Here is a 26,001-nt window from a genome sequence, read left to right on the forward strand (position 1 = left end):
AGAGAGAGTTACGATAGGAAGGTGGTAAGGAGAGACAGAGGAGGCGAATGCGCAAGAGAACGAGAGAAGTGCTGCGTAAGCCTGGGCCAGATCCGCTTAGGGGATGTAATTAAAATCGGAAAAATGTGTTTAATGAATATTCATTTGTGCCTCGATCTGCGATATTAAACGGGCTTGGCTCGCTTCGCATATTGCTATACCGCCCCCCTCCGCCGGCGGCACGCGGCCGATTAAACGGTGGGGGTGAGGAAGAAGCGAGTAGGGCGAACGAAAGGGTGGGTCGAGGGGGAGGGGGCGAAGGGGGGCGGTAGACACGCGGTGTACGGCGATCGGAAACCGGGCGAACCGGGCGAGTATATGTATGTGCGTGTGTGTGCCTGTGTGTGTATTGCGTGCCTCGCTTTAATTTTATTTTGCCTCTTTTTTACGACAATATTTCTCCGCGCCGGTTTAGAATCTATCGGGTGGTCAGGGAAATATGGCGTGTGGCCGGATGCGTCGCGACGCGATAAAAATTCGCGGGGGCTTGAAAAATGACCCACGCGCGGCAGCAACCACGTCGGAAGATCGAAACCGCAGCGCAGGAAACCTCCTCCCCCCCCCCCCCCCCCCCNCCCTCCCCCGGTTCTCGCTCTCTCTCTACCCCGGACCGGCGCATTTATCGGTGAAATTGTAGCGAAGTTATTGGCGCGATTACGGGAAGGTACGTGTGGCGGGCTCGCCTTTGTCGGTTCCCAGATAACTCCAGGTAGATAAGGTAATGAAAGGCGTCGCGCTTATTTTATGCCTGCAATCCGCCGTGTTACGTGTATACCGAGGGAGAAGATTAGAAACGTTCAGTACATATAATAAAAGCTAAGTAATACGCCAATAACAAGCGCTCGGGCGCTGCGTAAGATAACGGGGAGACGAATGCGGACTCAATAAGACGCTCTAAGAGCCCACTTTTCACAGCGCAGCGAACTGATTGGCTCGAAGATTGCAATTTTTTGCTCACTCTTTGACAATAACGTCAATATTGACAATGTTTACACTTTGATAATGACTCAGGCCGGCCGGTTACACTTCCACTTGGACAGCTCGATCGATGTTGTAATGTGCCGTGATGACTCACGGCAGAGCGAGAAATTTAGAAGCTGCATCGAGGAATCGTGCCGCCTAGCGCACTCTCATTTTCTCTCTTTCTCTCGCGCGCGCATCGGCACCGCTCTCTTTCTCTCTCTCCGCCAGGACGGTATTCCAACCTCCTCTCGGATTCCGGCCGTATTCTCGATTTTTCTCGCGCGAGGACAACGAGGTCATGCGAAAGCACCTCACGTAGAGAATCCACCGCCCATCCACCTTCACGTGCCACCGCTCCGACCGCTCCTCCCCTGCGCCTCCGATCGCCTCACCGCTCTTCTTCCTCGCGACGTTTCATTTCCAGCGGGGTCGCGCGATTTCGGGGGCTCGCTCGGGGAGTAAGCGGGGCCGGTAGGAGGGGAGGAGGGCGCATAAATCGCCAAGAGCCAGGAACAGAAAACATCCGCGCGCGCGATGGTCTTCTTCTTCTTTCACCGCCCGCCGCGTTCTTCTTCCTCCGGTTCTTCGTCTTCTTCGAGGGTCGCACCCGCTTCCGCCTCCCCTCTCCCCCTTCGGATGCTTTTCTTCCCGTCCTCTGTCCCGCTTTTCTTGCCTAGAGGGTGCTAGAGCCCGGAGGAGGGCGAAAGTTTCGAACGAATTTGCATGTCGCTCTCCTAACGATTTCCTCTTTCGCGGAGATAGAGAGGGAGGCAAAGAGAGAGAGAGAGAGAGAGAGAGAGAGAGAGAGAGAGAGAGAGAGAGAACTCCGGCCTCGTCTCTCGTTTATCGATAAAAGAAGTGACGTTGAATAACGTCTCCAGCGCTTCGTTACCGTGCGAGATACCCTCGATGAGAAGGAGATCGTCCTATATCGTTACTCGCGAGTTCGCGCTCGCCGTAAATCAACTTCCGCAATTTGCAGGGTCCTGCAAACACTCTTTCAGAAATGCCGGTGGACTCGGTTGTTTCGCTCGGGACGAAACCGCGTCACACATCGCGCACGAGTAACTCCGCAATCTCGGTCCATCTTATGTGCGTGATTTGTTTTGGAAAATTTCACCCGATCGGCGTGGGCGACGTTTTCATTTGAACGCGTTTTCACTCTTTCAGACAGAGGTCTTGACCTTCACGTTCAGACACCGCAAGTGTGTCCCGAATCGTCCTTACGTCCAGAATCGTCGTGCCTCCCGCACGATATGTAACACAGTTCTCAGTTACGCCGGCGATCCGTTTCACGCAATATTTACGTAATCATATCCTCTCTCGCTTCGGCCCCGACACGATCGATCCTCCTCCTCATTATCTCTTATTCGTTATCCAGCCTCGTGGCGATTTCTCGAGAGCACCGCCACGAATCCCAACAAGGAGTCGTAGCCGCGGCAAAAAAATACCCCGGTATCTCGTTGACACGGGACACCGGGGCCTCCGCGTGGGTACCATTGTGCTCTTCTTCCTTTTCCCCTTTCCACCGTTATTCCACCCGCGCGCTGGCGCGCTCTCTCTCTCCACCCCCGTGGATCCCCTCTAGCTGCGTTTATCTTCCATACCCTATTGATCCGTAAGTGATGGTGCTCCGGAAGGTGGAGGGTGCCGGTGACGGGGCGGGTAGATCGGTCCCGAGGGCGGGGAAGGACGGAAGGTGAATTTCACAGAGGGGGGAAACAAGGAGGTCGAACTCTCGTGCGCGGATCGCACGATTAGGTCGTCGAGAAGAGAGAGAGAAAAAGTGCGAGGGAGTGGAACGGGGAGAGGGAGGGAGAGAAAAAGAGAGGGAGGGAGAGAGAGAGAGAGAGAGAAAGGGAAACGAGGATGCCCTGAAAACCGAGCTCGCGGAATGAAATAATAATATTAAGATGGATAGAGCGGAGCCCCAAGTTCTTCGGTACATGGCGACGAAGGGGAAAGACGAGGTCGCGGGCTGGGTGAGCGGGTGGCAGAAGGGGAGGGTAATACGGACCGGCGGCGGCTGACAGTGACGCAAGAAGCTTTTTCATCATTTCCAAACCGTCCTAACTTCGCCCTCGGAACAAGCCGGAGCGAATCCATACGCGGCCATCCTCGCTTCGCTCTTCCACCCCACGCTGTCCTCATAGGGGATCTCTCCTTCTCGTATCCAGGTGGATACACCGTGCGCCGGGGACTGTATCTTCGTCTTCGCTCGATATTCACGGAGAACGGGGATATTCGGTCAAATAATACCGCGAAGGAACGTGACGCGCGAGTATTTCCCGACGAACCTGTTAATACGCGACGAGAAGGAGCGCTTTCGCGCAGTTGGAGAGGAAAATTTGGACGAAAGTGTGGATTTTACGCGATGTATAATTAAATGGGACATTTACCGAAATTTGCCGATGTAATAGGAAATTTACGGATATGATTGAACGGGAAATTTACTGGAATTTATCGAAGCTTATATGCACACTCATGATTTTACGATCGATTTTTATTTTATTTATTTTATTTTATAATCCAGTAATAACAGATATCAATATAACTAGATTTGGAAATCTTGATAGAAAAGGTTTGGCAAATGGAGAGAAAGATGAGCCAATGAGAACGTCAACAGAATATCGAGTTTATGCGCGTGTAAATACTACGCGGTAAAAAAACATTTTGTATTTGTGTTAAAATCGGTTCTCGTTAAAATTTTTATTAAATTTTCAACATACCCGTGTATTAATTTAATATTGTGCTTATATTATCTCAACATTTTGTGCTGTGTCTATATTCAACATGCGTAAATATTAAAATAACACATTTTATATGTCAAATTAACGTATCGATTAACGTGTTCATTTTGTGTTTATTTTTTTGTGTCATTTTTCGATATAATATTTGCGTTATTTTCCAACATATTTACGTTGTGTCAAAGTAACACAAAAATTGGACCGTTTGAGACATGTGAAATGTGTTAAACTTCACACAACTTTTTACTGTGTACGACCGCACGTTTCTAGATAAGAATAACATTTCTGCGCACCGACATCAACACTTAGACTCTTACTGGCACTTTTTCCCTTCCACTTGACTGAGCACCGAAGAAGTTTCGTCTCAATCTCACATCTTTACCGATCCGATGACGATAATGACGCACTAATTGTCCGCGTGCGACGAGACAAATAAATGGCACTGTCGACACTTGAATCTCATGATCTTCGCATTTTATTACCGATGATAATTATCGCGGATTTGCCGGCCGTCGAATGAACGAACGAACGGACGAACGTCGTGAGAGAGGAGCGAAGGAACGAACGGAAACGCGGTTTGAATACGCGCGCCGAATACTGGCAGTACAGAAGCAGATTCGGAAGCGTGAGGCCCCCACTGGTCCCGTTTTCCACCCCTTCGCCGCCTCCTTCTCGCGACCCGGATTCATGCCCAGTTTTTATCGCGACGCTTTGTTCTAGTTCTACGGTGCGACCCCCTTGCGCATACATCGCATCACAATGTGTCGTTTTTTCTTGTTCCGGGGCTGGCTCGCGTAATGGGCCCCTTGTGTGCGATCACCATCAGGCCCCCGTCTCCTTCAGGGTCGTGATTACAGGGTAGACGTATGACATCCCGAAATTCTCAATTTCTCTTCTCTAATCGTTCAACAATCACTACTATCGACTGATGTTGTTACCGGCGACAATCTTGTCGTCATCTTAAGGCCCTCTTCGGCTCATGTTCGCATCAAGCATGAAAATGTTTTCAATTATCATTTAGAATCCACGGAAAATTTGGAAGCAGGGGCGTCTCACGGCAACACTCCGTTACGGTTCTGGCTCGCTTGTCACTCCATTTGCATACTCACTCGCGTCCGTGCTGGAGAATGCAAAGCGTATTCTATACATTCACGAAGGCACGACGAAGCGGAAGACGAGACCCTTCGAGCGATAATGTCCACGTCCCCCCTCCTTCGGGCCTTTCTTCTTGTTTCTTTTTTGTTGGTGGCACGTATGCGTGCACACGCGAGAATTCGTCGGCATGCGGGCCCGCTAATTCGTGCGAGGTCACGTCGTCGGCGCGCACCGGGCCGATTCGCTCAGGAGAAGACGTGAAAAACCTTCCTCCTGCCGTCTCTCTCTTTCTCTCTCTCCCCCTCCGTCGCGAGCCCGGCGTCGTGTGTGACTCAACGTGACCGACATTAATTTCCTTTAACGAGCTCCGGAGAGATGAACGATCGCTCGTCCTGTATTTGCCGAACCGTCGTTTACCGTCGGCCGGCGGAAAACGCCGGGATATTTAGCATATTAAAGCAATCACCCGCCGAGCGTCGAATGCCGTTCGACCAGAGCAAGCTTTTGGAGTTTGAACTCGAGATTTCAAACGGAGAAATGCGCGTTAATTGGACGATTCGTTGCGGCGGAGCCTCCGATGTGCCTCGTACTCTCGCTCGTGAAACGTTGGATGACGCGTCCTGTGAAAACGATTTGCAGCGAGCAATAAAGGATGACGATTCTGTTGATTTCTGTGATTGCTTGCGAAGAAACGATTCGTTGAAGTTTGATATTCCGGGCTTTCACGGCTTAGATCAATATTCAACTTGATTTTCGAGTCGGCGTCCTTCATGGACTTGTTTCACACGTTTCACGAATATTTCGATTCACTTCTTCTCGGAAGACAAATTTGTTCTCTTTTTAAGAATATTACGAAACTTCATCGAAAAGAAACGTCAGATTCGCAGGTAATTTAAATAAACAGCCCGATTTTTGTTTTAATTCAATATCCTTAATTGAAATGCTAATGCTAAACTCATCGGAATTCGAAATTTATTTTGCGATAAATTTCATGCTTATGATGAATTTGTGATATATTTACGGATATATAAACTTGTGAGATACTTGAAGTAAGCAACATTTACTTTTGAACGGAGTATATATTTTTCTGCGTACATAGTAATAGTACTCTTTGGAAAAATTCTCCCGACCATAATTATTTCACTTATGCGATTTACAGTTACGAATACCGTCAGTTTTTTCTTTCTTAGTGCACGTGTCTGTGTGCGAGATTATCGGCACAGATGAAAAGTATGGTTACCGAGAGAGATGTATGTCTCGAGTCGTAACGGACGAAAAAGCGGAGAGCGAGCGGGAGAACCAATATAAATATCCGGGCAGGACGTCGGAGACAGAACCGCTTCTGCCGTATCGCGGAAGAAAAGAGACGAGAGAGCAAAGATTCATCCCCTCCCCACCCCCGTCCCACCGTCTCCTCCTCCCATCTCGCCGCCACGAGTCTCGCGGCTACGGCGGAGCGCAAGGATAATTGCATTAATTTATTCCCGATCTGCCGCAGAAATTTTAGATCCTCCGAGCTAATTACGTTATTAAAGGACTCGGACTCGTCACCCCCGTACCACCTCCCCGGAATTACGGCTCCCGATAAAATTCCTCGAGGAGCAAAACGCCCGCCGACCTCTCCACCCCTCCCCCCACGACCTCCTGCCGCCGTCCCGCCGCCGTCGCTCGCTCCTTGACACTATTAAATCGCGATTTGCACGAATCACGGCGCCGGTAGGTAGGTTCATTGCCGATGGTGAGTAATATTCAAGGGTTTTTTTTTTTAAACTGTTATTACGGCCGGCCTGTCGGCTCTCTCGAGCCACAATCGACCGCGCGGAGCGGCGACAAAGGGGAGATTCGTTAAGCCGTTCGCTCCTCCAGAAACCGCTGATTGTACGCAATTACGAGTCGAGCCGCGCTGATCGAGGAGCCTGTGCCGTCGCGCTAATCGTTAATTTGGAGATGAGGAACACTCCGTACCCGGATAGACCAATTAAAACTTTTGTCTATTCGCCCGATTCATACTCTCGAGTTAAAACGGGACCGGCCGGGGGTGGTGGATATTTTTTTCTCCCGCGAACTTGCCGGTCGGTTTCGAAGATGCAGAGAGAGAAGCGGGAAATTAGAAGTGATTTCGATGCGATCGATCTCACGTAGGCGATACAATGGTAATTTTCCCTCGGAGAATATTTCGAGGGAAGCTATTGTTTATCCCATCCTTTGTGTCTTCTACATAAATACATGTATACATATCTTGCATGATAATTATCCGAGAGAATTATCGAGGAGAAAAACTACACAGAGAAAATATTGTAATAGAAATTAACCCGCGAAATTTTTTAATGCTGAGTCATGCCGGAATTATTACTGAAATTATATGTTGTAATCTTTACCGATGTATATACTATATACACGTATATATACACCCATATATATATTATGTGTACATACATAACTAAAGATTACAATACACATCATAATTTCAGTCATAATTCCGTTATAGTCCGGTATTATAAAATTAATTTTTATTATAATACTTTGTGCATTTTTATTTCTCCTTGTTTCTTCTGTCAGATAATTTTATTCAACGATTATCCCGACAAAAGACTCTTATTATCAAGGTGAGAAATGAGTCAAATGACGGCTAGGTTTATGTGCGTGTATATGTGTGTGCACGCGCACGTTGAATTATTAACAAGAGATAAAATAGTGTAACTGGTATAAAGTAAGATGGGGTGGAAGCACCGGGCGTAGCGGAGAAAAAGTGCGAAGAACTCGTTTATAATTCCAGCAACATTAACGAAGTCGCTGACGAGTAATAAATATCTCCATTAACGGAAGTGAATTAATCAGACAGCGTGAGACCTTCTCACTGCCTGTTCCAGCCGCGCGGTGTCGCAAGTTTCTTTTAAGACAGCTGATGCTGATACAGTAGCAGGGTCTAATTTGCATAAGGCCCCATATAGAGAGAGGAAAGAGAGAGAGAGAAGCTAACTTGATTATTTCACCTTTCCGAGAGAGCAGCGTTGTTCCCCTTGCTCGCGAGTAATGCCGCAACCTTTATAATTAGAAGGGGCTGTTTTCATGTAAATCCGCAATGGTAGCTGAGACACGTCTCGCGAATGCATCAACCGACGTATCGAATTCCTCCGGCGTGTAATCTCGGATGTACATCCGGATGCGACCAACGACTGGATCTTATATCTCCGCGCGAGCGATCTCAAGGAAACAAGATTTCGAGAATTTTCTCGACCTGGACATTTTCTCTTACTCTTTTTTTTATTCTTTTACGATAACCTTCTTTCGGTAAAAACACGCGATTAGTAAAATCCACAAATGTCAAATTCATTTTCTCGCGGATCTTGCAGTCTAACTGCAAACTAACGACGATTATTTCTAGTCGGACGGAAGCTCGGAGCGGAAGAACCTCGCTAAGAGGGGTAGTACGCGAGAAGACGATGAGAAAAAAGTCGTAATAGAAGGAGGGGTGTAACCTGGGAAGAGAAGCACACGCACACACGGCAGAGATTGCGCGGAACATTATATATATATATATATATATATGTATCAGAATGAAACCGGGCTGGGCACCGGAATTTCTAATGAAGTGTGTGAACTCCGACCCGGTTTCGGCAGCCGTAACCTAATTAAGTCCGGAACGCATATGCAAATTTTCGCGCAGCGTGACGCGCCGCACTGAAACCGACCCCCATCGTCTTATTTCCTTTCTCTTCTTTCCGCTGTCGCTGACGGTATTAGCACACCATACGCGCCAACCTCGCTTCGCACGCACTCGCAATTGTCCCGTATTTGACCGTTAATTCTAATTAATTAGAAGGCTCCGCGGAGAAGGGTTCGGCTGGAATACGTTAGACCCGGGCGTTCGCGTATAGACGGCAGTCGACGGCCGCGACGAGAATTGAATTCATGATCGCGATCTCTCGCGTTAGTTCCCGGCAGCTGTGTATCAAGCGGTCGACGAGATGAACTTTTTGCAAAAATAATTCCAGGAGACGCGTCAGTGCCAAGCTTGAAATGAAACCTACAATATTGTGTACTGTGTGAATGAAATGTTTAATATCTAAGTTGTACTTCATTTTGATAATATTTAATATTATGCTTATGATAACTTGACCTTTGTTGATTTATTTCAATTAATTTGCTAATTTATTCTCTTTTATAGTGTATTTCCTACTTTATGTTTAATTTGTCTCTCTCTCTCTCTTTCTGTCTTTATTTAATTCTACGTAAGAAATTGTTTCATCTCACGAACTGAATGTATTTCTCCTAATTCGGAAAATTAAATAAATACTCAATTTCTCTATATTTCACATCATAGTACATATCTACTCAATAATAAAAAGATTGTTTTTTTTTTTTTTTCGATATCAAAGCATCGGCTGGAGAAAAATATCGTCTGGCTCTCTTGAAATTAATAAATTTCCGAGAGCGAGCTCTCGGCGCAAGACGGGTCGCAGCAAAAAGAGATTGACCTGTGCTTGACACAATGTCAATGGTCCTTTCAACTTCCGCCGCGGCACATCGGTGGCAACAGTGCAACCTGTCTGTCCCACAGTGCAGCTGAATGCACCCAATATCGACAATACTCCGAAACGTTCGATGGGGACGGATATCTATTGATTGGTGGTATGGGGCGGCCCCTTAGGATCGCTTCTCGATACAGACGGGTATGTACCTGCCGCGGTCCCAAACACATCCCGTTCTACCTGCGAGTACGCACCGAATTATCGTGCCTCGAATGGCACGTGTCGTATGACAGGTATCCACGCGACACCAACGAGCACGACGAGCGAGCTTTCGATATCAGCGATCGGTCTTGCCGACTGGACCGATCATTTTGTGATCCGATCCGAGGAAAACGTTTCAACGAATTTAATTTCAACGTTATTACTTTCTCCTAATTGTTACGGGTTGTGTCGTCGACGCAGATGCGTAATCGAGTCCGATATATTTGGATAAATTGTTAAATTAATGACATACAATATTCCGTCATTGTTTAACACATATTTTACCGGCGTGGAAACAACTCGTGTAAGTTGTATTAATGTATGCAATCCGGCCACCGGCCATTTTCGTGGCATCGTAATCTCAGAGCGCATCTATAATAACGGGTAAAATTTCAGGTCGCGTTTAATGAACGTTTACCTTCGATCACACGCGTGAACACAGCTGGGTCTATCCATTATAGATTGGTAACTCGATATCGACGCATTTCCCGAACGCTCGCCAAACATTTGTGTAAGACAGGTTCGGTTACATTAGGTCGGGAGAGATCGGACCCGGACAAGGCGATATATTTGCTATGCAGGATAACTAAACGCGTACCGATCATTTTGCTTTTTAATGAGGATAGGAGGGACATTTGATATTCAGATCTTTCGGCCCGATAGCCGATGAGATCAATTCGAGATCCGCCAAGACGCGCAGATGTATATGCGTAAATAAATTCATTAGCAAGGTAGTATAATTAACCGACCCACGGGAGAATTCTCATTCGATTTCCGACGTTTCGAATCAACCCCTTTCTTGCCAAAAGGAGACAGAAGAACCCCTATTATATCGACTAGAAGATAATTTAGTCGAAATTCTTATTTAACTTCTCAACGAAATTATTTTGTTCGGAAAATTAAATAAATACTCAATTTCTCTATATTTCACATCATAGTACATATCTACTCAATAATAAAAAGATTGTTTTTTTTTTTTTTTTGATATCAAAGCATCGGCTGGAGAAAAATATCGTCTGGCTCTCTTGAAATTAATAAATTTCCGATTCGTAAATTTCTTAAGAAATAATACCGTCCAGCAACCGTCTAACGATCCATTGTAGTTTCTGTCTTACCGATTATTCGGCATTCTTCACGTATGCGCGAAGTGAGTTCCAGCGAAGTCTCTCGCGATAAGAGTAAATATGCGATCACGTTTTGCGAGCGGCGCTTTGACGAAACTTCAAAACGCAGTATCGAGCATTAGCTGCCTCGGCTGCGAGATCTCGGGATGAATCGCGGAGGTAGCGAAGAACGAAGGCCCCTCGCATCCGGCTGCGATCCTGTCCTGTTGCTCGCACGTCAACCCTCGTTGTTTTTTGCCGGGCTCTTAATAATTGATTATCTGATTACGATACATTATACCTCTCTTCCTTCCCCCCCGTTTCTACTTTAGCATACTGTCAGAGGGCATTATTTCTGCACCGAGAGAAGGAGCGTCGTAACAAATAGAGTGAAAGAGAAAGAGAGGAAGAGAGGGGGAGAGAGAGGAAGAGAAAGAGAGACGTGGAGAAGCAACGAGCGAGAGAGGGAAACTTTTTCTTTCCGTCCGTCCGGCTACGGACGGCCATTTGCATATAGGCCCCCTTATCGACAAACACACCGGGGGCGCCCTTCGTAATGAGGGCCCCCTCCCTTCGTTCGTCGTCCCTCTTTCCCTTATTTTTTCAACGTGGACCGCTATTGTCCGTTAACTCATTCGTCGGGACAGCCGTGGACCAGTAGTGTCTCGCTTCCTTCCTCGTTATTCCCGTCTCTCTCGCTTTGTACTCTCCTTCTCTCTCTTTCGCTCGCACTCCTTTTACTCTCATTGTGCGAGAATGTAGTGGTAACGTATGTTACTACAAAAAAAAAGAGAGGGACGAAGAGAGAAAAGCGGAGCAAAATAACAAAACCGGTCGCTCTCTCATTCCCTCCTTCTTTCTCTCTCTCTCTCTCTTTTACTGGCGCACGCACGTCGAGAAATATGAATCACAGAGATAAAGGCGGATGCGTTGGTGTTAGTCTCTCGTGACATCTGCTTTATAAGTGTAAAAAAAAGGATCCAAAGAGATTCCACGATCGTTTTTGCCGCTGTGTATAATTGTAGCCGTGAGAACGCAGGCAGATAATACATCTATCATTCGATCGTTTTGCACACGCACTCCGCCGTCGGTGACGATGAAAAAGGGGGATAAATATATGTATATTTCATGTACGTAACAAACCGTGATCTATCAGAATCGAATCCCCGTTTCTGGCTCTCGTTTCTAGAGATGGTGAGACTATGATGTATTCAACAACGTTATCCGACGATCCAACATTTCTCAAGATTAGCGATCAATAATACACATTATCCGTCGTAAAGTGCGACACTCGTCGAAATATGTTTTAGAGCATACTTTTTGCGCGTATTGAGTGTGACGTATCCGTTCAAAATCAACATCAGAGATATTTATGATTTGTGCTTTAATCGCGATCGTTCCAATTAAGGCGTATTAAAGTAAAATCAACTTTAAATTATACACGAAGCGATAAAGAGATAAATTCTGCAATCGGCAGATCATACATGTCACTGGCAAGTTCTTCGATGTAATATATATCTGGCATCGCAAAGATAGGAATTCCACGATTACCTGCAGCATTCGAGCGTCCTAAATTACCGGCATTAAATTTGAATTACGCGGTGGGAATCATAGGGTTGTGTGAACCTGGCGGTTTCTCGAATCACGTGGGTCTTAATGGATCATCCTAACGATGCAATCTGAAAAATCGCCTCTCAAAATTGAATATCCACGGAAGACGGACCGTTACAATACATTACAATGTATTCAGGTGGTGAGAGAGAGTGCAATAAGTCATTTATAATTATACCTATTAACGATGTCTAAGCGTCATCGATCATACCGCGAGATCCTAATGATATGCTCCAGTCGACGGGGCAGCTTATGCGCGACGGAAAAAAAATACAACGAATTTTATATTACTTATATTCCGATTATCGATCATGAATTTAAAAACGCACAAGTCATTAAAGATCGCATCACTTTAAAAACGCGAAAAATTATCGATAAGTTTTCATCTTGAAAACAATTTCTCAAGATACGCCGCGTTTTCACATCGATCGCATCGCAGCGTTGAACGACGTGGCCACGTGAGAACTCGTTCTCGTTTCCTCAAGATCGATCGTTACCGACTTTGTTACCCAACTGTCGGGATAATCTGCGGCAAGAATCACACACGAGCGACGACGATAGGCACGAAGAAGCGGGGGGCTCGTGTGTGTCCGGCCCGGAGGCGAGTGGAGGGCAGGTGCGCAGATGCTTTCGGGAGAATAATTAATATTCAGCGAGGAAAAAGTGGGCGCGAAAGGCCCGACGATGGCCTCCTCTTATAAACAGTTGACGCGTTAGCGAACGGGCACGCCGCTCGCTAGCCACGCACCTGGTATACCCGGTGCCGAATAAAAAGGAGAGGAATAAACTTTCGGCCTTTTCGCCGATTACGTCCATTACAGGCCTTCGGTTACATACACAGTATCGAGGCCTAACCCGAGGACCGTTTAACTTAATTCGAAAATTATGCGCTCGGCGCCGTGTGTCGGTGGCGAAATGATATAGCGTGCGCTTCCGTTATTAATACCGAAAGGTGTCCCCTCGCCTTCCGGTGCGTGTGTGTGTCGACTAATTTGTGTTGTTCGTCGCAACAGTGTCGCTTATCGCGCTGTGAGAAAGAAACATTCTCGATCTTTCCTCGTCGAAGTCCGTCGTGTGTCGATAAGGGCGGTGGTACTCGCAAGCTGTTTTCCTCCATTTTCCCGTGCGATGCAAATTAATGTCTCTCTTCCCGTCAATTGGTGCGGTAAATCTTGCCCGAGAGAAAGAGAGAGAGAGAGAGAGAGAGGAAGAAAGAGTATAATTAAATATAATTTTAATATATATCTTCTTTTATTCACAGTTTTTCGAATTCCAATTCCGATGGAAATTTTATGTATTCTCAAACATTGAATTTTATATTGTACCAACACAAGGAAACATTTAGAAATGTGGCCTCATCGATGGACTTCGGATGTATTGCGCACGTGCAGTAAAAGATTCTGTGTTAAAAATAGTTCACTGAAATTTTTGCGTTACTTTAACACGGGAAACGTGTTAAAAAGTACACAAATCTAATGCTGAAGTTAACATATTATTTTTTACCTCGTTAAAATAACATAAAATTTCAATTATTTGTTTTTAGCAGAAAATTTTTTACCGTACGAAAAAGTTTAGTTGAATTTACCGGACGATGAACGAAACCAGCACGTTTTGGTCGGAGGAGACGGGATTACCGGGTAAAAGAACAGAATCCGGCTTGTAAAAAGCAGAAATTCTGTTTTCTCCGACCGATATAAATGTTTTTGGTTTTTTCATCGTCAGATAAATTTAAACTTTCTCCTTTGTAAAGTGAACAAAAATAAGAGTCACGTGTTTTTCCACGTGTGCTTTCTCGCGCGTTTGTCGATTGAAATAATGCTTCAAGGAAGATTCGACGCGATTGAACGCGCCGAAAATTAAGGCTCGAGAAACGAGGCTTTAATTTGACTTGGTCCCCGCAACAAAGTTTCTCGGGGTCGCGATAAAAAATCACGCATGTACGTGGGACGCCCCATACATGTATCCACGAAACAGTAACGATGATAATGATAGCCGTCCGGGCGAGCTCCGCTCTAAATATGCTCCGAGTGTCCCCGTCACGAAGCAGGTTTACGGCGGGTCTGTCGCGGCTCCCGCATCGTCATCCAATGATATCATTATCGGTAATCTAAAAGCAAAAGAAAAAGAGAAAAAAAAAGAACAGGGAAAGAACCCAGATGATCGGCCCCTGCTTGTCAACGAAGGTATCGTCCGATCGTGCCGCGCCAGGAATTGCAGCTGCAGAAAACGAGGAAAACTTGTGATCAGATAAGAATAAAAGCAGAAGAGGGCGGTGTAAGGGGGAGCACAGAGTCGGAGGGGGGGAGATAAAGAGCGCTCACGGAGGAACGGAGGAGTACAAATTACGGGCACCCGGAACCGTTCTTGCGGCCGTGTTAACTTTCGTCGCGTGCCTTCAGGAAATACCTCAACTTTTGCAGCCACGTGCTATCGCGCGTCGGGGCATTATAAACTTTCTATCGTTCACCTTTGTCTCCCGCGTCTCGCCCTCGTGGCCCCCGTCCGCTTTACGTGCAATTCGCAAAAATTGCCCGTGCAATCACCATTTTCGAAAGTGACCGTCCTTGTCGCCGAGAAGAATCTCGCTCCCGTGTCGAAGGCTTTTCGTAAATGCTTATTACTCTACGGCGCGGTTAATCTGAAATTTTTACCTTTACTTTTACTTATTAGACCGTGTTCCTGTGATTACCCGTAATCGTTTCTATGTATGAAAATTACTAAAATTATTGATTAGGTAGTATCTCTTCGATGAATACAGCGCTGTTTGAGTGAGCGTTATATTAACGCTTGGCAAACTAGTTAGGACCTTTCATCTCATAATTGTAATTTCTTTCGTTCAACTATGAGCTTATTTATCTAACCACTAGAAGTCAGCGTTACGTAACTGGTTAATAGCGACGGACAATAACCATACAACATTTGTAATGTGCAGGTACGAAGCCGTGGTTCTACTTTGCCATGAAGTAAAGGCTGCTTACGATGATTTGGATATTGACTGGTCGATCGTGTACAACGCCGGTTGCACCATCGACGACACACCCCTGCCTGAGCACGTGACGGAGCCCAAAGATCTCGATCGTTTGATCGGTGAAACGTTCAAATTGTTTTTGGTGGCTCTACCCAAAGATCCGACCATTGTCACCATCGCCAGGTAAATCACTTCTCTCATCGGCAATCTTAGAAATACAGGCTGATTCATTTTAATAGAATCCATGTATCTCTACAAATTGAAATTTTACGAAACATTTTCCAGGACAATGTTTCAAAGATGTCAAACAGAATAATTTTTAGCATTATTGTTTCTTGCGTAAGTGGCAATTTCCAGGATCACTTTGAAGTCAACTTCATTTTTTACAGTGAGACCACGCAGTAAAAAACATTTTGTATGTTTTTATGTTAAAATCGGTCCTTGTTAATATTGCTGTGTTAAATTTTCAACATGCCCGCATGTTAATTTAACGTATTGTGTTTATGTTATTCAATATTTCATAATATTCAGTATTTTAAATATCTCAATATTTTATGTCGAGTCGATCGGTGAAATTGAATGTTCGGCTTATTTTTAAATTGTTCGTAAATTCACGGGCTACGACGAGCGAAATTACGTCGGCGCGCTTTCGCACGCGCACGACCAAAGCCTGCAGAAGTCGCAGATGGCGCGTAAGAAGATGCTGCTGGGAGGGTACGAAGAAGGGCGGCTTACGGGGGGCAACAACTACGGGGCTGTCTGAAGGGTGGGTTCGGGGATTGTGGGGATACCCTTAAGCCCCACCCCCCACAGAAGGGAGAAGATGGATTTCAGGGAGGGTTGCACAAAATCAAACCATCCAACTTTCACGAGTCACAGTTAGATGTCCCTACCTTTGATGTCCCGTGGTACACGTCGTCTGTGCTTCTTCTTCTTCCGTGTTTTATCCCCCGATATTTTTCGCGAAGACTGAAATAGACGGGAGCAACTGTTGCTCCGTCGAAATTATAAAAAAAAAGTTAGTCGATACGTACTAAGTTTCCGCAAAGAATGTGAAAAATCAATATAGCGAAGGTACGAGCAGATCTATGTAAATTTGATAATCACGAGTATTTTGGTTTTCAGTTGACTCAGTTGAACAATTTCCCAAGTATTCCGCAAAATTTGAGTAAACTAAATATCTTGCTCCTCATAAAGAAACACATGTTGAGAGAACAATGTTTACTTATATCAATGATGTATGCAATAATTAACTGATTACTAAAAGAAATTTCACGTCATTTTATCGCCTTGGTCTAAATTAATATTCCTGCCAATTAATAAAGTCGTTGTCAGCATAAGCGTCTTCAGATATTAATATTATTAGTACTATTAACATTGTTAATTTTATATATAAAAAAGTAGCCTGTTTGGTGATTCGGTACGGGAATGAATTTGTTATACTTTCTTCATCAAGTAAATATGGTCCTGTGAATGATAGCTTAGCGCCATCTCGTGACGAGCGTGAGGAGATTCTGCTCAGGCTCTCGGCGGAGAAAAAAATCGATTTCACCCTGTTCGACGTCCTTTCAACCCTCGCTGTCCTCAATCTCTACATAGGCGCATTAGTTTCCGGGGTAGACGTGGAAACGCCACCGGATATCGCTTTTAGACAGTCTGCAGTCTCTCATTCGCAGTTTGTGCTGTGCGGCGATTAAATGAACGGAAGCAAAAGTCGACGAAAGTGAGGGTGGAAAATAGAAAAGAAGCGAAAGCCCGACAGGAAAGCAAAAATGACGACAGGTGTAGGCGAAAAAAAGTGAAAGCGACGTTTAATGAGAAAAAGACAGAGATGGTCGACAATTGATTTCTGATGGCCGATTTTCGTATTTTTTTTTTTTTTTCTTTTCGTACCGCCACATTCGAACGATTATCAAATATTTCGTAGGTAGAAATCTTCCTTAAACAGTTTAACTAATTTATTGAAGAAGTTAAAGTAAGTATGAGTACCAATTCGTAACGAAGGAAGACATATATAAAAACGACAAAGAAGCGGATTTCAGCAAGGAAATGTTATCACGCAAGTCGATAATATTTGATCGAAAGTCCAAGAACAGCAGTTATTGTCAGTTTTACGTTCATACAAACAAATCAATTGTATTTCTTTCTCTTGTAGGTCTAGCTACGACGACTACTGTCCTTCTGAGGACGTCGAGGAAATTCAGTGTGCGGTTCTCGACGAATTCGTTTTGCAACTCGGGTCTACAGATGAGGAGATTCACATTATGTGCTAGACTTTGGAAAGGGTGTATGAATCATAAATAAAGAGATGTTCCCTTCCCTTTAAATCCATGGAACTAGAATCTGTCGAATAAAGATGCTCTTACGACATTAAACATGTTTTATACGAGTAATCATCTAAACCTATGTGACGTATCTTAATTTTTTTCTAGTATTATTCACGAGATTGCATCACACACACACATACACACACACAACAACGATAATTCGACGCCAACCTGCGTTGAAATCAGGTAAGTGTTACATCATACCGACTTGATCACAGCGATCATAAACGTTACGTCTAAAAATCGACGAATGAAGCGATCGTCCGTTCCGATCGACAGAACGGAATTCCACGATTAATTCGCAACATTGAACGAAGACAAACTTGTATCTACATCGGCTCTGTGGATGACCAAGGAGAGATAGAACAGGCCTTTCGGGGCCTAATCGTGATTATTATTGTAACGTTACTTTTAGTTTTGTGGGGGGAGATAAATATTTAACGTGTGTGATGATACGTAGCGGATAATTTTTCTGGACAAACGTACGCGATGAATCAACCTTCCACATTAAACGAATCCCGAGTCCCAATTACTTTCTTACATATAATTCCCCTTAACTCTCTTTTTCCCGGGTATTGAGATAATTAATGCAGCATATATTGAAATTCCGACAAAAATTCGGACATTTTCGCACAATATCTCCATAATTAGTCTTTAATATCGCGGTGGTTTCTCATTAAAATCTTAGATCTGGTTTAGAAGAAAATAAGAAAAAAATACAAATAGGATATTATAAACGATTTTTCACAAATATGCAGCTACATTGAAGAGGATTCCTAAGTAAATGGAGTTAGACGGATCAACTATCTGAATTCTGACCGCGGCTCGGTGATCCACTAGTCGCAAGAGCGGTCTCGAGCGGCATCAAAACTGCATCATTCGATCGAGACGTCGTGCGAGAGTGCGGCAGATACGAAGATCGAAACGTAAACACAGGGGAAAGGGAGGGGGGGGAGGGGGGTCGAAGGAGACGGTGGTGCGAGTGTTGTTTGATTGCGCGACGACGATTTACATAAGATTGGTGCCACTGGTCCACTATGGGACGCGAGTACAATGCCGGCGCGAAGGTTGCCGCATTCCTTTTTTTCCTTCTTCCTCTTCTCCTCGTAGCGAAAGTATACCCTCTGTGCTCCCCCCCGCCGATCCACTCGTTCCACGAGTCTCAGATTTGCATACCTCGGGCCAGTTTCCCATACGTCTCGACAGCTTCCGTCTCGTCGCTTCTACCCTCTCCTCTCTCTCTCTTTCTGGTACGTTCCATGTCTCCTTCTCTCATCCTCTGTCTCGCGTCCCGCGTCTCTGCTCTTCCTGAGGCAACAACCCTTTCAGCCGGCGAGACGGAGACAAAAACCGCGGGAGTGCACGAAAAAACGGACGCCTTCGGTCCTCCGACGATGACGTTTCCTGGCGAGACGCTGCTGTCTCGCAGCGTGTCTATTGTGGCGATGGCACGACAAGCCTCGGAATAGTTGCCGCGGATGTTGTTTTTTGCGCCGGCCCGCAGCGAAGACCGGCGGAAGAGGAAGGCGCGCGAACACGCTCAGTGAGAGTGCAGATGCCTCCAGCTCGATCCGTGATCAAGGACACGGCCGTAATATCGTCGGGACACTATGCGAGCGTCTCTCCGACGGAGTTTCCGCCGTCGTGTTACGCGTGAGACAGACCACTCCGGACTCGATTAATATTCGCTCTCTCCGCGATTAATGTTCCCCTACCCCCCTCTCCGACAGTTTTTGTCACGACCCACCGCAGCCCTTATTCATTAGCGGAAGCTGTATTAACATTCCATTACGCGGATGCGGAGTGTTCTGCAATTCGGCGCAATGCACCAGAATGAAATGTTACTTAATATAGACAGGGGATGCACTTTTCTCTAAATAAAATTAATTAATTCAATAATAAGATTCAATAATAATAATGAAATTAAATAATAAGTAAACAGCGCTGCCGTCCAGTCACTTAAATCACCTCACATCACTTTTTCGCGACGAGTCATGAAAAAATTCATTATCGTCCGTAATGGGTCACTGTATATCAATTTTTCTCCTGAGCTGCCGTTAAATTTGTAAAATATGGGCGTCCTATGTACATTTTTGCCGTTTCTTTTGATGAAGCTGCTCCGAAAGCGTACTCGTATCGTTCACACCCTTGGTTTTCCTCATTACGAACTTTCAAATCGTACTACGAAAAGAACTCGCTGTATGCTGAGCTATTCAAAGATGAGAGGAGGTAAGTGTTGCTTTATTTAAAATTTTTCCTCAAACAAACAATATTTCGTATAAATATATGAGACGAATTTCGGTCGAATAAACAGATACGCTAAATCTAAAGAAGCCTTTTTCCCTGTGTATTAATATATAATTAATACACGTAAGTCGCATCGCGAAGAAATTTGTTCGCGTGTCTCGAGAACGCTCACTTGTATTCGCAGGCGGTCGTCGTCTTTGTCCGGCGATTAACATGCGGCCGAGGAATAATCATTAACCGGACGAGGTGAATGCCGAAGTGCAGTCGCTCGACGGAGGAACGAACGTTAAAAAACCACCGCGAGCGGAGAGGGTGAGGCGAGAGAAAGAGAGGGGAGGTTCTCGGAGGTCTCCCGTAATGATTGTCGTTAACCGCGCTGCGCTGTGCAAACCGTTCGGTCCGCAGCCGAGACTTTTGTATGCTAAATAACAGGGTAGTCCGATTTCATCCTACGGCCGAGTAAAAAATCTTGCGGGTCAACAGACCCATCTCGTTCGGCCGAGTTTCGAGTCTCCCCCGGGCGCCATTGACCTCGAATTGAAAACGGACGCGACCTCTCCCGCCCGTCCGTCGGCTTCTTGCCGCCGTCGGGAATTTTACAACGGAGCTCTTTCTCGCCTGTAACGTGACACCCACACTTCGTTGATTTCGTTGTCCTACCCTTGCCTTTCTCGCGACGCGTTCCGCACCGATTTCGCGGCCTGAGAACAAGACGACGCGGCGAATGCGAAGGTCGACGGTAATTCTGCACTTTTGTGCACGGTTGTTCAAAAGGTGACACGATCATTCCGGTGCTGAAGCGAAGCCGAATAACAGAATTGAATAATAGAGTCGAGATTTAATCCTCCCTCCTACCTTGAAGTTGCGATTAAAGTTAAAAGTGATGAAATTTATCTTTTAATGCGCTAAAAGTGACCATCTTTTCTTTTTTTTCATACGTGTGAGATATGCCGTTATTTATTCACGGGTTGTTTCTCTCTCAGTATTCAATTTTTTTCCCATTTTTTCGTAGTTAAAGTTCAGTACGTTCGCTGCGCGCATAATAGAGATAAAGATTGGAAGATTTAATGGACGCGCAGCTAAGATCGTCGAGATCGCGAGTGTAACGTGCTTGAATAATAAAAAGCCGAATAATTGAGTCGATTTGATTAGGCGCTCTTATTAATACTAGCCTCGTACCTTCGCCGGATTGCACAGCGCGTAGCAAATGTAAATATTGTTCTACCGCGAGCTCGCTCTTTATAATTTGCAATTTTCTCTTCTCTCTTTCTCTCTCTCTCTCTCTCTCTCTCTCTCTTTCACGGCCGTTCACATTCCATTCATCCAGGTGACACCGTGTCAGTGGGTTCTAAAGGAATTATTCAAAACCAGCCCTGACTGGCAAAAGTGCAGCCGTCCCTGGAACTGTAATCCCATACCCGTATCTGATCTGCATAAAAGAGAGAGAGAGAGAGAGAGAGGGAGAAAAAAAACGTCGCTCGGGGAAAAACAAAAGCGCGGAGAAAACGTAAATCCGCGCGGGAGTCACGGGCTTTGCGAAACGAATAACTGTAACACGGCCGATTCTCTGTATCGCCCACCATTGTTTAAATATTGCGTCTAAAACGACGAACAAATCGAGATCTCTAAAATATTTATGCACAGCGTATATATATGTGTGCACGGAGAAAAATATTTCGCTGGCGCAACGAATTGTTAGTCATTATAGGGACAACAAAACAATTCGCTCGAACGGCAAGAAGATTTGTTAGTAATTAACATTCTTCATAGTACAACATTCTTAAATAATAATTAACATTCTTATTTCCTGGACGTACAGATAGCAAAATAATTTATGCCGAATTGCAATTTTATCGGTGCAACGGCAACAACGCTTTTTCTACAACGGCAGAATTATTTTGTCCACGTGCGTTCATGTAGAAAACGACAAATTATCTCTTTACATAACATTTCCTCTTACATTAGTAGGTTCCCGGTAAAAATGTCGCAACGTTTTTCATTGTTTCCGCGACTTATTTGTCGCACACTCGACGCGAAAGTTTGTCTCTACTTGATATCGCAAAGCATATCACTTAAAGGGGAGGTAAAGGACCCGCGTAAGGACGCGAGGCCGCTTTATAGTTGAGCGTTTGGAAGCGGCAATTAAAAAATCTCCACGACATCCCGTTCTTCTATTTTCCTCTTTTCCTCTCTCTCTCTCTCTCTCTCTCTCCTTCCCTCCCTCTTTCCTTCGTCAAACCTGAAGTAACCGGTGGTGCCCTGTCGATTCTCTCGAGGAGTATAGCGATTATGCGCGTGACGAAAGAGATCTTCAGCCGAATATGCTAATGCGCACCGCGGTATAATGCGAGGCCGATACACCGAGGCAAAGCCAATTATGGCCGCGGAGACCTATCGTGCTCGATATTCCGTTTTGCACGTGGGTTGTCTTCGAAATCCCTCTCTCTCTCTCGCTCTCGCAGTTGCACAAACGCACGGTAGGCGAGACGAGAGAAGGGACGAGGAGAGGGTTGCATAGACAACGCCGCATAGGCGGAGGTCCGCACCGGTGTCCATTGTTCGAAAGCGCTATTTGTATTTATTTGGGCCCTTTGTTCGAGCCTTGAGAGATTCATGGGGCGAAAGGTGGGGCAAGAGCCGGAAAAGGAAAGAAAGAAAGAGAGGTGGAGAGCGGGGAGAGACCGAGAGAGAGAGACGAGAGAGAATTTATTCGGAGGACGAGGCAAAGGGTGAGAGTGCGGTCCACTAGTCGTTACGGGACTATTCTGTGTTTCGGTTTGGAAAAAACCAGCCACGCGAAAAAGGAAAACGCTCGTCCCTTCGAAGACCTCGAAGGTTTGTCGTCGTCATCGGTGCGTGCTTACGCCGTCGGACACGCGCAAGACTGACACAAGTGCGGAGGAAGGAAAAACTGCCGAACTACCAGCGAAAGCCAATCGCCTGTCTCTCTTTGTTTTTTTTTCCGTCAGCTCTGCAACGAAGCGATGTAACTTTGATAACGCGTGATGAGGAACACGTCTCCGAAGGTGGCGTTTCGCGCTATTTCGCGGCATCCCCGTCGCTTCGCGATAAGAATCGACCGATACGAAATATCCGACGTCTCCGCTTCTCCCGCGCGGAAAATCGCCGAGTAAAATTTCACGGGACTCACGGGAGAACGTAACAACTATTAGTATGAAGTACAGTTTCGAGACGCAGGCGTAAGAAAATGTCGCGGCAATGAGAATTTCAGTGAAGGCCGTGAATAAACCGACATGACGACGGGAGCTCACCGTGAGGAGAGCGAATGAAGCTCGTTGTCGCGGCGCAAAAATCGCGAATATGATGTAACCGGGGCCGGCAATTAATCACGTTGTTTGCGGGGAACCGAGTCGAGCGCCGTATCTGTGGCGATGACGAGAGCAAAACTCCCGCCGGCCTGTAATTAAACTGAAAAAGTGGGAGAGGAGAGAGAGAGAGCCCGTTTTTGCCGCCGCAGGAGCGGCACCGCTTTAAACCACGATCTAACGCGAAACTGTTTGTAACGTACGCGTCGGGCGCGCAAAAACAGCGAGCGATCTCGAGCGGGACGGTTTCATCGAACACCTCGAATGAAGTTCGCTTCCGTTATCTCGAACGCTTCTCCGCCGGAATACCCCGATATCGGTTCGTCATCATCATCGCAACGATTACGCCAATCCTCGTCGTGATCCCCGGTTTCTCGAGTTCCACCGGGAATTCGTCGGACGTCCGTCTCTCCCCGAAGCGTCCTCGAGCGGCCGAAGGTGGGCCGACCGAATTCGAACATCCAATTGCGAAAATGCGTGCGTCCTGTCGGTGGGGAAACTTGGCGTGCCCGTCGGTGTGTGGTGTGCGATGAGACCCGGCTCGCTGTGTGCGTGTGCCCCGGTGTATGTGTGTGTGTGTGTGCGTGCGAATGCATCTCGTGCAGCGGATGCAACTGCGAGTGGTCAGTAGCTCGCAAACCGAGTGACCGCACGCCGTGCTCCCCTCGTGTCTCGTCTCTCGTTGTGAAAAAGCTGCGATCCAGTGATCGGTCGCGCGACACCTCGTTTAATCGCGCCTCCCTTTAATCTCTAAATCTTTCTCGACGGAAAATTCATTCCGCACATATACATGCGCGCGTCCGCACACCGGCGTGCGCGCGCGCCTGTACGAATGGACGGATCGTTCAGACGTGGATTTTCTTCGAGACGTTGACGTGAAGACGAACGATCACAAATGTAACGAGAAATTGAGTGATACAGTAAATAGCTACGTCGCTCTCTCTCTCTCTCTCTCTCTCTTTTTCTCTGTGTGTGTGTGTATGTGTGTCGTACGTTACGGAACGAGACTCGGTGTTGATGTTGTGCACGAATGAATCAAAATTCAAAGAGGAAGTGATCTGTCCACGTTTCGCGGGGATAAATTGAAAGTTACACGGGGCCGTTGGTATCGTTGGGTGCCGTGGAGCGCGCTAAATCGAGACGATAAAAATATCAGTCCGCTATCGTTTTTATTTCCCGAGTCCGCTCCACCTTGTTATTATCAACGCGCTCGGACAATCCTCGCGTTTAGCACAGGCCAATTGGCAAAGTGCACCAGCGAATTGTGGAAACGAAATAATTTAATAACGAAATAAACAAAGGGCTCCCGCAACCTGCGCTCGCTTCAGACGAAAATGTATGAAAAATGTTTCTCTGTTTATACAAAAAAAAAAAGAGAGAGAGAGAGAGAGAGAGAAAGAAAGAGAGAGAGGGAGAGCGCACTCTTGAAGCGAAACAAAAGTTGCAGCACATTGCGGTTAATGGACAGCGATGTAATTAAAAGAAGCGCATATCAGTGAATAGGAATTACGCGAAAAAATGATCGAACGAATATTTATCGCAATAATTATACAGAGTGGAAAAGAGAGCTTCCAGCAAACGGGGACTTTTCGCACGCTGGCAATGACAAATGCGTATATAAATGAATTTTCGGAGCGGAAGATCCGCGGCGTGTATACTGACGGGTGCGCGACGAGCAACGAGGCGGTTCTCGTGACCGGTCTCTTTGTGAAACGGATTAACAAAAGAAACGGAAGTTTTGCGCCGTAAGTTTTAATAACACATAAATAAAGACGACGTTATAATAGAGTTCTCCCGCGGCGAGTTTTTCCCCGCGAGTTACCGCGGCTCGATATGACGAATAACGCGGCCCGTTATAAATATTCAATCGTAAACGCGCGCGCGCGCGCGCGGCAGTTTCCAACGATGGCTCCACTTGTCCGCCGGAGGCGGTGAAGATAATAAGCTCAATTATCCGTCCGTGTGTTTCTTAAATGGGTTTCAACGCAACTTGAACTCCAGATATTATTATAGATACATTACATAGATACATTTCAGATATTATTACAGATACGTTACATTAGACACGTAAATATCGCTGTCATTCGTACAAACTGTGATGATTAAAAGTCACGATTAATGAAAAGTATCGAAAGATGCTCGATGAACAAACGGGAAAGGTGTAAATGAGAAGCACACGGATCGCCGGGAGGGGAAGAGATAAGCGGGAAATTTCTAAGGACAATCTTCACACTTCGACATGACGGAGGTACATTTTCGAAACTCTGAAAGTCCCTTGATTACTGCGTGTCGCGCGTCGATCGAAGGATGCGCGATGAGGAGGACAGCTGCACGCGGATACGCGTTTCCTCGTAGCCCGACGTTGTCACGCGCGTCCTTCATTTTCCCGACGACGCGCCTCTCGAGAACGCCGCGATATACGCGCAGGAGCCGTCCGCCGCGCGTCCTCGCCGCTGCAGCGCCTCTTTTTTCCCCTCGGCTTTTCTCGCTCTTCACCCCGGACGTCACTCCGTATTCAATCGCGCCCGGCGAAACTGCCAGAATTCATCTCCGATAAGAGAAGGCGGAACAGAAGACAGACACAGAGAGAGAGAGAGAGAGAGAGAGAAGGCGCGGCGAGGGTGAAAAGTAGAGTGGTTCGCGCCTCTAATACACGCGGGGGCGCGTGTAATTCCAAGGCCGCGCCATATTTTAACATCGTTCCGGTTACATTATGTTTCAGCAAAATGGTCGGCGCACACGTGGCAGGCAGCGCGCCGGCGACGCGGAGGGTGGTTTATCTCAAACACACAATCCCACTCCCCCTACCCAGCCCCACTCCCCCCTCCCTCCCGTTCACCCG

At 46.2% G+C, this 26,001-nt stretch overlaps 1 protein-coding gene across 1 annotated transcript in view; it reads left to right on the top strand.

Moving 5' to 3' along the window:
- Nucleotides 1-17,617, top strand: part of LOC106745830 (UPF0489 protein C5orf22 homolog) — a 717,157-nt gene extending 699,540 nt beyond the window's left edge. Inside the window, exons 7-8 of the mRNA XM_014621793.1 lie at nt 15,224-15,442; nt 17,415-17,617. Coding sequence (XP_014477279.1) covers nt 15,224-15,442; nt 17,415-17,532 — 337 coding nt within the window. The 3' untranslated portion in view covers nt 17,533-17,617. The remainder of the gene's footprint in view (nt 1-15,223; nt 15,443-17,414) is intronic.
- Nucleotides 17,618-26,001: the final 8,384 nt, after the last annotated feature.

This window comes from Dinoponera quadriceps, unplaced genomic scaffold (genome assembly GCF_001313825.1).
Source record: "Dinoponera quadriceps isolate SergipeBrazil2010 unplaced genomic scaffold, ASM131382v1 scaffold120, whole genome shotgun sequence".
Lineage (NCBI taxonomy): Eukaryota > Metazoa > Arthropoda > Insecta > Hymenoptera > Formicidae > Dinoponera > Dinoponera quadriceps.